Source organism: Falco naumanni, chromosome 11 (genome assembly GCF_017639655.2).
Source record: "Falco naumanni isolate bFalNau1 chromosome 11, bFalNau1.pat, whole genome shotgun sequence".
NCBI lineage: Eukaryota > Metazoa > Chordata > Aves > Falconiformes > Falconidae > Falco > Falco naumanni.
In genome coordinates, this window is record NC_054064.1 from 35,566,365 (window position 1) to 35,577,910 (window position 11,546).

The following is an 11,546-nucleotide window of genomic DNA, read 5'->3' on the forward strand; positions in this document are numbered from 1 at the left end:
GCATCATGTGCTTACCTGCATATTGTTCATCCTGCTTCCCTAGCCCGGTTATGCAATGTACAAATGAGCACGTTGTCTTCAATTAATGATGACCTGAGATACCTACAGTACAATATGGTGTAGATACTGACTCAGGTCTGAAAGCCATCTCAGGAGATGTATTAGTTCATCATTACTGATGCTGCTGTGTAGTTTCCAGTTCATGAGCAGGATCAGTTTACTTTGCAGCATGGACTGTGAATCTGCATGTGCTGATGGTTCCCATAGCACAGGAATTGATATGTAACTGAACAATAACTGATAACGCTTGAGGCAACCTTCTCCCACCAAATTAATCAGAGCACAAGTTTTCTTCAGCAGTAATAATAAGACCAAAGCCACTTAGCTTCTCCCCCACAGCCCGGCATGAATGTGTATCCACCAAAAGAACTGGACTCTCATTTGTAGGTTTCAGTCCCCCTTGCCACTTGACTCTCTCATCTAAATCATTGAATGACTAAAATCCACACCAAGTAGTTAGCGTTCCCCAATGTTAAACCTGGAAAACTGTTATGGCACTTCTTTCTTGAAGGCTGCTGCATTTAGAAAGACCACCAAATTTAACAACGCTTCTTTGTTAGCCTGGGGTGCTGCCACTGAGGTGGACAAAGAGGAGACATACAGAAGAGGTTCAGAAAAGAACTGTATTCTGACAGAAATACATACGGAGAGTCCTGGTATCAAATGGATATGTGTAGGCATAATATATATCCAAATAATACAATAAAATAGAACAAAAATAGAAGGAACGCTACTTCCTTTCCCATGCTTATATAATAAATTACGTATGTAGTAGTACTAGAGTTCGTGACCCCTGTAATTTATAAGCTTCTAGCAGTATAAAAATAAATTATTAAAAATATATTAGCTATGAAACTGGCTCTCAGGTTTTCAGTTTTAATTACTTTCCAAGTTTTAGTCTTTTCTATTTCTTTTTATTACTGCAGTCCAACCCTACTTATTGCAGAACACAAACACAGTGTTAATTTAGCAATGAAGTGTTAGTTATAGGATTCTTTTTGTAGTAATGAATCATGAAGACTTGCTTGACGACGGGAATCTGTACCCATACGTGGCTGGTGATTCTTCCTAAATTCTGCATGTTAGTCTTGCTCGCTACAGGAAAGTAAAAACTGGGGAGGAATCAGAACTACAGAGTCTGACTTCTGCTCTGCAGGAATTACTTTATTTCAGAATGCCCTACTTTAATAACCTAAAAGTTTCCATACTAACTCTGCAATGTTTTATATCTTTTTTGTCATTTAGTTCGTCCAGAATTTACGGATACTTTAGCAATCAAGCAGGGATGGCATCCCATTCTTGAAAAGATAGCTGTGGAAAAACCTGTGTCTAACAACACATATTTGACAGAGGGTAACAATTTTGTCATTATTACAGGACCAAATATGAGTGGAAAATCAACATACCTAAAACAGATTGCTCTCTGTCAAATTATGGCACAGATTGGTGAGTAAGTGTACACCGTATTAGAAGTCTGTGGCACATTTATTGCTATCTAGTTAAAAATATTTATGGAGTTGAATGATTCGGCTTCTAGAATAAGTTTCTATCTAAATAGTTACATGTAATTTTTAAGTCTGTTTGCTTCTACCAGCTCTTGTGTTGCTGACAGAGACCACTGCAAGGTTTTCAGTCTGCCATTGGAAACTTATGGGATCCTGTCTGTGCATCTGGAAGACTCCCCAGTCTGTCTTTAGGAGAAGCACAGCTGTATGCTTTAATCCTTTGGAGCACCTTAACCCCATCTAGCACCTTATGCTAGATGGATAGCGGCTGTCCTTGAAGTAGGCCCATTGGGCTATGATTGTGTTAGTCATCCAGAAGGAACAGGTGAACCTGAGTATACCTCAGTTACACAGAGAAATGTAACGTACCCAAGTAGAATTAATAGATAAATAATCAACTGCTTCGAATAAAAGTAGTAATAAATAGGGCAAGTTTCTATTACTAAAATTATAAAAGTAAACCAAGTATTTGTAAAGTCTTAACTGAGACTCATCCCTAGACTCAGGAATTCCTCATAATTTTTACCTTAAAGGTAAGGTTCATGGCACAGGAGAAAGACCTTAATGGGCTGACCCTAACTCTATTAGAATGAAACTGCTTAGCAGTGGGGAATAATATTTGTCCACCCTGTGTTTGTGGGTCCCAATAACTGCAAGTTCTTCAGGAGCTGGTCTCAAAAACAAGTTTAATATGAATAGAGGAGGTTTGTAAAGTCTTCTGGGAGGCTTCCTGTTCTTCTCTATTCATTAAAACTAATAAGCCTCACAGCCTGATAAACACAATATAATCTTGGTTTTGGGAAACTGAGGTAATTTGGGATTAGTAATTCAATGGCTACAAAAACGTAAATTAATCCTAGTGTTTATTCTTACTTTTGCATCACTTTAGACTGAAATGCAGCTTCAGGTATATGATTTCTTAAGGTTTTACTGATAAACTTCTCAAATTATTGCATCTATATAATAATTCTTTTCTTACAAAGTAATGGTAGAACATAATATTGTGAAACTTTTATCAAATAAAATGCATTCTCTGCAGTGCATAAAGACCAAGTGTAAAACCGGTTATTTTTTTTCCCCACTGACATATTCAGGCAAATTGGCATTTGCCGTACTGACGCAAGAAACTCATAATTTACTTGTTTTGTAGGTTCTTATGTCCCAGCAGAGTATTGTTCTTTTCGAATCACAGAGCAAATTTTTACCAGAATAGGTATGGATGATGATATAGAAACAAGTGCGTCAACATTCATGAAGGAAATGAAAGAGGTATTAAACATTGTTAATCCAGGATCCAAGGCCCATTTTTACTGTTGTTGACTGTACTTTGAAAAGTAGTCAAAAATCCAGCTTTCATCTGTTACCTTGATAATAAATCACAGAAAACCAGGCATATCTTCAATAAAAAGATATCCCAAGAAGAGTAAAAATCAGTGCTCTGTTGGACAGGAGTTTCAACATTTTATAATCTCTTAGACCTTAAATGATTAATTGTAGGAGCCTAAGCCCTCTCAATTCCCTCTTCAAAACTGATACGATTTTGAGGGAAAGTGATGTGTTCAATGGAAAAGGGAGTGCTGTAGTATGAGTCTTTGCTTGATTAGAATTGACAGCTATTTAAAGGCTGTCAAAAGGTAAAATTTGTAGATCTGACAAGATTTTTAAAAATTTCTGCATTAAATTTCATCTGAATAACACAAAGTATTCCTATTAACAGCAGTATTTCTATTAGACTTTTTAACAAATGCATTTATAGGAATGGTAACACATTAAATATTTTCCTAGATAACATACATCATACAAAACGCTAATGACAAATCACTCATCATAATTGACGAACTTGGCAGAGGTACCAGTGCTGAAGAAGGTATTGGCATTTGTTATGCTGTCTGTGAATATCTGTTGAATTTAAAGGTAATTCTGTTTCTGAAAAAATGTAAGCCTTATATAGTATTTTCTCATATTTAACTTCAGTTTTATAGAGCTTTCTTGCTTAGGTATGATATTTTTCATACCTGATGAATAGTAAGAATTACAGTGATAGAGAAAAAATGCTGACATAAGATGCACTTTGGTTCACTGGTGGTCGTGATTTAATTCCTGTAGTTGGCTAAACACCACCCAGCCACTTTGCTCCCTCCCTGACAGTGAGATGTGGAGAGAATAGGGAGAGTAAAAGTGCAAAAGCTTGTGGGCGGGGATAAAGACAGTTTAACAGGTAAAGCAAAGCTGCGTGCACAAGCAAAGCAAAATAAGGAATTCATTCACTGCCTTCCATCAGCAGGCAGGTGTTCAGCCATTTCCAGGAAAGCAGGGCTTTGTCACATGTGATGGTTACTTGAGAAGACAAAGACCGTAGCTCTGAACATCCATCTTTTATGCAGCTTGTATGGCTGTGTGAATATATGGTATGGAATATCACTTTGGTCAGTGGGGGTCAGTTGTCCCAGCTGTGTCTCCTCCCAACTTCTTATGCCCCTCAGCCTGCTTGTGGCAGGGTAGGGCAAAAAGCAGAAAAGGCCTTGATGCTGTGCAAGTGCTGCTTAGCAGTAGCTAAAACATGACTGTGTTATCAACACTCTGTTGATCACAAAACCAAAACATAGGACCATAGAAACTACAACGAAGAAAATTAACTCTGTCTTAGCCAAAACCAGTACACTGGTTACCATTTCTTTCCAGCTTGCTCACAAGCTTGCATTTCTATCTAGAAGGAGAATAACCCAGTCTCTTTGGTTTTGCTTAGTACAGCTGTGTATGCTTGAATGTTAAATATAAACCTCTTTACTGACTCTTATCTTTCCAAAGTACAGTGGTAGTTCCACATAACTTACGAGTTGGTCACAAAGGTTAGAGGCTTGTTTGGAAAGTGGAAGATGGGTTTAGATGGGTTGGAAGTTTCACCTCTATTACTTATGTGATCATCTTGAGGTTGTTGTCAGCTTTTTGAAATAAGCGTGTAGGTGTTCAGTTTCTCATCAGAGTTTATTCGGAGTACTTCAGTGGTTTGGTTTGAAAAACTTGGATATTTTCTGTAGCTTGTATTTTTGGCAAAACATTCCTTGAGAGTATTAAGGCAACCATTTGACAATTACTCACATTAACCCTAGTGAAATTCTGTAAACATCATGGATTTCCTGTTCCTTCTGATACTCTTTTTTTTCATCTATTGAGAAAGGAGAAGAATCCCCAGCTGGAAAAGAAATCCTTGACAATGGTAGAACTCATTTCTTAAAGATTTTAATTTGCTTTAGTAATTTAAAGAGAGCTTTTGTTTTGGAGTAAAACCTGACATCTGTGAGATTATTTAATTTTTCTTATTTATTGTTATTTATTCCAGGATAATTTCCAAAAGAAATCCTTTTTCTTGTTTCCTTATTTAGGCATTTACATTATTTGCTACTCATTTCCTGGAACTATGTCATATAGATGCTTTATATCCCAATGTGGAAAATTACCATTTTGAAGTGCAACATGTGAGAAGCAGTGCTGTAAATAAGGAGAAAATTGCTTATACTTACACGCTCTCTAAAGGATATACAGAGGAAAAGAACTATGGTAATGGATTCCACTGTGACTTTAACTTAATAAAGATTATATAAGATAACTTTCTGCTGACAGATTTCTGCTCAGCTTGTATCTCTCTTGCAGAGTAATAACTGCAGGTCTGTAACATGTGAGTTTGGGGTAGTATGACGAACTTACATGAAATTTCATAGTGAAAAAACCATTTTAGTAATGTCAGTAGCTACTTGATTCACCTCTGAATGAGATGAGCCATTCTGAGCACACAGTACTTGAGGTGATTTAATCTCTGCTTACAGAAGCGAGTGAAGATGTGGGGGAGACTTAAAGCCATGAATGCTGAGGTTTATGTAATGTACAAGTCTCTTATGGGTCTGCCGTAAGTAATGACATATCAGTTAAATAGCAGCTTGGCCTTTTTTGATTAGCAAAAAGGAGCAAGTTTCTTTAAGCAAGGACAGGCATTTTACTGTATCAGCCTAAGGCTCTTTTGAGAGCTTCCACTAAAGCATCAGCGTTCTCTGGAAAGTGGGTTTACTTCTCTTAATTTTACAATAAATCATACTGAAGACATGAGCAAGTGACAATAAGCGTAGCTGTATGTTTTAAAGAATAACAGACATCTGTGTTTCCAAATACTAGATTCTGAGGTTGGATCCTTGATTTAGGTGGCATTCAATCAATAGGAAATGAGCTACACACGATTTTTGCAAGTTGCTGGTAATTGACAGCTACAAATTATTCCAGCCAGGCCTCAGTTAACTGGACTTAAAATGTTTCTTTATCAGACTTTCAGAATAAGTTTCTTTACTTTTGGCAGTGCAAGGTTAATTTCAGATGCTACGACACCGCTAACTCAGAAGAAAGAATTGTATGTTTAGAGAGTACTCTCAGGGAATAGGAGACCTTTAGTAACTCTATGTTGGTATCTTGGCTTTACCTTACTTGAGCAAGTTACATTCTGAGAAAGAGTGCAAGGGCTCTTCTTGACCCTTTTTTGGTTTTAACCCTGCAGTGTTAAAGCACCCAATGAAGCACAGAATTTCCTCAGAACACCCAGGGCCACACGCAAAGGAAAAAGTAAAAAAATCATGTTAGGGCAGAAGAAAATACTTTACATCTCTTTCTTACCCTGAGTATCTGGCAGTTTGGCTGCTGGCAACAGAGTAGAATTTGGAACATGACATCCATATCCACTGGATGTCTGGATTTAATGGAGAGTGCATTTAGCACAAGTATTTTCTGGCCTGCCAAGTTAAAAACCAGAAAGCTGTTGTCACCACTGCTATTTTTTTTCTTTACTCCCTAATGTGTCTCAGCCTGCCCAGTTACAGTATTATCAGCAGTAACTTCATGTGGAAGTGTACCTTAGAGGTGGCATAACAACAGAGTAGACATTTTAGGTCTCAAAAACATGTTTATTTTTTTAAAAAAGAAAAAAAAAGAAACCCACACAAAATGTGTATCAAAATTATTTCAATAAAAATGAAAACTTCACCCTATAAAAAGCAGGCTAAGTTGATTCTGGCAGACAGGAAGGTAGGGGGAAAAAATTGCATCAAAAATCCTGATTTGTGTTTTACATGTTTAGGATTAAAAGCTGCAGAAGTTTCCTCCCTACCGTCATCTGTAATTTTGGATGCAAAGGAAATCACAAATCGTATTGCAAAACAAATTTTGGTATGTAGTAGAATATTATAATATTGTAATACAGAGTTTTACAAAAACTCAAATATGTTTCAGTTTCTGAAAGGATATAGGATAAGCACTGCCTTTGGTTTTATGAAAATGATTTCATTAAGGTTTGTATTTCTGGAGCCAGTTATACAAGATTGTACTGAAGGTCACTGTTGGGTGACAATACAGAGCAGTCCTTGGGGTTAAGGAGTGTTGAATGTAATGTTGGTGCACAAATCAAGAATCAGATCAGAAATAGGCTGGAAAATAGCTAATATTAGTATTTTAGTAATAGAACATAATTGATTTTGTGTGTTAATGCATGTGTATGTTTTTAAGAACAGCACAGGCAGAAGAGTACTCCTGAGATGATGAAACAGAGAGCTGTTTACCATTTAGCAATGAGATTGCTTCAGACTGTCAGAAATTCTCGATTGGATCCAGACAGTTTGCGTATATATTTGAAAGGCCTGAAGAAGAAGTATGAAGCTAGTTGTCCTGCACCCAGACAAAATGATGAGCAACAGTAATGTTTAACAGAGGATGTTACTCTAATTTTTATGACTGCAAGATGATTCCTTTTTTTCCCGTAGTATTAGAAAACACTGCTTTTCACAAGTTTTTAAATTCTGAATTCTTAGTCTTAACTTACACTCACTACTGAAAGACCATACCTTTTGTGGTTTTTCCCCCAAACCATATCTGAAATATAACCATTTAGGGCGTATGAGGAACACAATTCTTTATGATAATGAACTATCCCTTTCTTTATTTTAGAGACGAAGAAGTTGTATAACATTATTTCCTACACGATATATCTGCTGTTACAGCTCTTAATCTGACACTGAAGATCTTGCCTAACAAAAAGCAGTCTTTGAAACAGATGGTCTGCTTGTCTTGCATAGGCAAGCTCTACTTGCACTGTTGAACATGCATCCATAAATCCTGTTGTTCCCTTCTCAAGGAGGGTTCTAGTGCTTTCAGGCATTATGCTGAATCCAACATAATATAATGCAAGTAGTTCAGGACTGTTTCCTCTCCAGAACTGGGCAGCCAGAGCTGCTTTGTTACACAGTTACAACAAATTACTGTGATACTGACACTGTTGATCAGTTTTTGTTTAGAAAGTGAGTAGCAGGAAGTCAATTAAAAGTGGAATATCCTTCTTTCTTTTTTTTTTAAGTACAGCTTCATTGAGTGACTATAGCCATGTATTCCAGCTTGAAGGAATTTATCTTCCCTTACTTCCTTCTAACCAACTTTGGCCAAGGGTTCTTGCATACTTCTTTATATATAAGTGTATGTGTGTGTAACATTATGCATGTCTGTAAAATGGGTAATATACAACAGTCCAATATCCAATCTGTAACAACAAATATATTTTTATATATAGTTATAATTTCCTTTTTATGTATCTACCTTGGTAAACACAGCAGCACAACAGAATAACAGTTGTAGTAGGCACACTGTGTTTTCTGACCCAAGAAGTTTTTTTATTTATTTAAGCTTTTACCACAATTCTGCTTACTTTAGGCCTTAAATGTTGCCAAATATATCACTCATAACCATCAGTAATACTATATTTGTTGTCTACCCCAGTGAGGATCATGGCAGAAAGAAAATATTTTGTATTCAGGTTTTTTAACAAGAGGAACTATATGGCAAGGGATACACGTTTCACATATTGACGGGACAGGGTGCCTATCTCCCTGTTGGGGTCAGCCACTGCAGCACCAGAAAAAACAGCTCTGGGGGTTCACACCTGAGAGCCTGGGGTAGTTTGACCCCATAAGAACTGTTTCCCTCTTTTGTGCACCTTATTTCAGACCCTTCGTGACTTCCAGTCAGTCCATCAGGAGAGTGAGGGAACTGTGAGTGAGAGAGATGCGTACTGCTCTCTCCAAACACATCTGAATTAAGGAGGGTCTGTTTTGGGGTGGTTCTTTTTTCCTGACATCCAGATGCCAAGGAGCAGGACCAGAACACTAAAATATAGGTAATTTCAGACTCACTTTTGCATCACTAGTAACAGTTGTCCATAGACAGATTGGTTTGAATTCTAGGATCTTTGCTAGCACTGTCCAGAACTCCATGGAGGAGGCAGAGGGGTGAAAAAGTACCGTCAGGGGGCTGTCCAGGGAGCTTTATTGCCAATCTGGGAATGGTGATTGAAGCGAAGGGATCTCGGAAGGTTTACAACGGGGTAATTGCAGGGAAGCAGATTGTGCTTTCGTGTCCCCTCTCTGCAACTGCAAGTAGCAAGTCAGACTGCTGCTTTTTAAAATGCTCTTTCTTCTCTTGCAGTTCCTTACTCAAGGTGGCAATCTCAGTGTTGGAACACTGAGGAAAAAATTTAAAACTAAGCCTGGTCAACATCTGACAGTAAAAGTCAAAAGGCATGCAACGTTTGTCTGATAAAGTCCTGAAACTTCAACAGACCATTATCTCTGACAAGATTGCGATTTTGTATAGCTTGTAAACATCTTGTCCCTAGAAAATTATACAATGCGCTTAATGTCTGCACTAACTTTAGCTTTTTAATGCAGACTTTCCTCAAAACCAAGGCTGTTATCACCATGTGTCAGTGAGACAAGGCTGCCTGATAGAAGAAATGTTATTTGGGGTATCCAAAGCCAGCATAGCAAGACATACACTCTCTAAAGTCTTTGTCTTCCTCCACAAATTTCCTGTCAGCAGCAGGCCTGCAGAGGGACAAAGCAACTTATAAGCAGAAAAAGCAAAAATCTCATAAACCAAAAAGATACCAGAATTCAGTGTCACCTCTTCGGACCTGAAAGACCAAGGCTGAGTTTATGCTTTCCACTTGGTGTATGTATTTTCAACTTGTACTTCACAGATGGCCACCCAAGACTTGGCCTGCATGGTTTTTATACTAACAGAACTATATATTGAGGTGTAAATTTTTTTTTTAAAAAAAGCAGCTCCCTGAATAGACTATATTGCTTTAGACTACAATACTGGGAATTAATTTGATACATGGTAAGAAGTACTGTAACTGTAAGCAGTTTTTAAGTGACTGGTCACAATAACAGAAGTGTCTTTAGTGCTTCAGTAATAAGGCTTGATCTTGAGCCTACAGTACTGCAAAACAGTCCAAACGCCAGTTTGGCTGGAGAATAATCACAGCACTCAAGTGAATGATTGAGCTTTTTCTTCTCTAAAGTGTGTGTCATTAAATAATGCTCATAATTCTCAAGAAAAGGACATCTCAAATGGGAGACAGGTGTAACTTTCCGCCTCTGCTGCCGCCTCTCCATGGTGGAAGGGGCCCTTGGGCGGTGGGAGCGCTTCTGGGGCAGCGGGCCAGGGCCAGCAGCTGCAGCGGGGCGACCCTTCCCCTGCGAAGACCTCTTCCGCTTCAACATGTGAGCCTGTCTGCCTCCCACCCGTCTGCTCTCTGCCAATACAAGCTACAATACCGAAAAAAATGGATTTGTAAAAAATAAAAAAATACATTTGAAACAAGGATATTTAACAAATCCATCAGGTCAGGATCATACGGTACCACTACAATGTGAGGAAAGTGATACAGTATCTATATGAAAGTGATCAGGAGGGGGAAGATGAATGGAAATAATGTAGCAAGAGTTTAACCTACACTTGAACAATTACCAGCTAATCGCTTCTAAATCTCAGAAAAGCATTGAGGAGCGTTGCAGAGAGCACTGTTCAGCATCTAAAGAAAACAGAGGGAAGGTGAAGGGGCAGGTCAGTGCAAGACAGGTGGCCGTGGAACCAATTCCTCGCGCTTGCCTTTTGTAATACTTTTTAAAGACAGACAGCAATCGCGGGGGTGGGGATTCCGCCGCCGGCTTTCCTTTTTGTCATGCCCGCTCGCAGGGGCTGGAGAGGCTCCTGAGCCGCCCCCCTGCGACAGCGTTACCGCGGGCCCCAAGGCAGCCCCTGCGGCCCCAGCCCGCTGCCACGGCCCCGGCCGGCGCTGGGGGAAAGACAAAGCCCCGCGCAGAGCTGCGGCGGCTGCAGCGGCTGCCCGGGCACCCGGACGCGGCGGGGGGGGCGGCAGGGCGCCGCGGGCCGACCCCCCTCCCGGGCCCCGCCGCCACAAGGGAGCACCGGGGCCGCCCCGCCTCGCCCCCTCGCTGAGGTAGCGGCGCAGCTCCGAGTAAAAAAAAAAAGGCAGCACCGTGAGCAGCCCGCTGACCACCGCCACTGCCGGGGAGACGAGAACCGCCGGCAGCCCCGCCGCGCCCGGGCCGTCCTCTCGCCTCAGCCCGCCCGCCGCCGGCACCAGGCGCTCCCCGCCGCGGCCGAGCGCCGGCCCGCCACGTCCCCCCCGGCCGGCCGCTGCCCGACAGGGAGGCCCGGGCCCGCCCGCTCACCCAGCGCGCCGCCGCACGGCCCGGCCCGAAAGCCTTCCAGGCTGCCGGGGAAGCCCCGCTCCGCCTCAGCCGCTCCGGGGCGCCGCGTGGCCGGAAATGAACCCGCCTTCGGGGCCGGGCCGGGCCCGCCGCCGGCCCTTCCTACGGCCACTGCCGCCGGGCCCGCCCACGCCCATCGGCCCCGCCCCTCCGCCGGCCCCGCCCCCGCCCCGCCGGGCAGCGCGGCCCGGAGCCGGCCGAGGGGGGGCTGGGCTGCCGTTCCGCGCAGGGGCGGGCAGGGGCTCGGTGCCGCCGCGGGCTCCTCTCGGCCTGCCGGCCCCGGGGCTCTGCGGGGGCCGCCCGGCTGTGCCGAGAGCGGCTCCCTGGGGGGGGGGGGGGGGGGGGGGGAGAGGCAGGTGAAGGAAAGACCCCGCTCCCT

General features: G+C 41.7%; 1 protein-coding gene and 1 long non-coding RNA gene across 2 annotated transcripts in view; one reads left to right on the top strand and one right to left on the bottom strand.

Moving 5' to 3' along the window:
- The window catches only part of MSH4 (mutS homolog 4), a 32,311-nt gene extending 24,808 nt beyond the window's left edge, over positions 1–7,503 (top strand). The window contains exons 15-20 of the mRNA XM_040610481.1: positions 1,306–1,506; positions 2,716–2,834; positions 3,351–3,479; positions 4,949–5,123; positions 6,682–6,770; positions 7,112–7,503. Of these exons, the coding sequence (XP_040466415.1) occupies positions 1,306–1,506; positions 2,716–2,834; positions 3,351–3,479; positions 4,949–5,123; positions 6,682–6,770; positions 7,112–7,297 (899 nt within the window). The 3' untranslated portion in view covers positions 7,298–7,503. The remainder of the gene's footprint in view (positions 1–1,305; positions 1,507–2,715; positions 2,835–3,350; positions 3,480–4,948; positions 5,124–6,681; positions 6,771–7,111) is intronic.
- A 2,740-nt stretch (positions 7,504–10,243) lies between these two features.
- On the bottom strand, positions 10,244–11,270 carry LOC121095533. Its single transcript, XR_005830138.1, has 2 exons — positions 11,129–11,270; positions 10,244–10,464 (listed from the first exon to the last, which is right to left on the bottom strand). It is a non-coding gene; the product is annotated as an uncharacterized LOC121095533 (long non-coding RNA).
- Between the last annotated feature and the right edge of the window lie 276 nt (positions 11,271–11,546).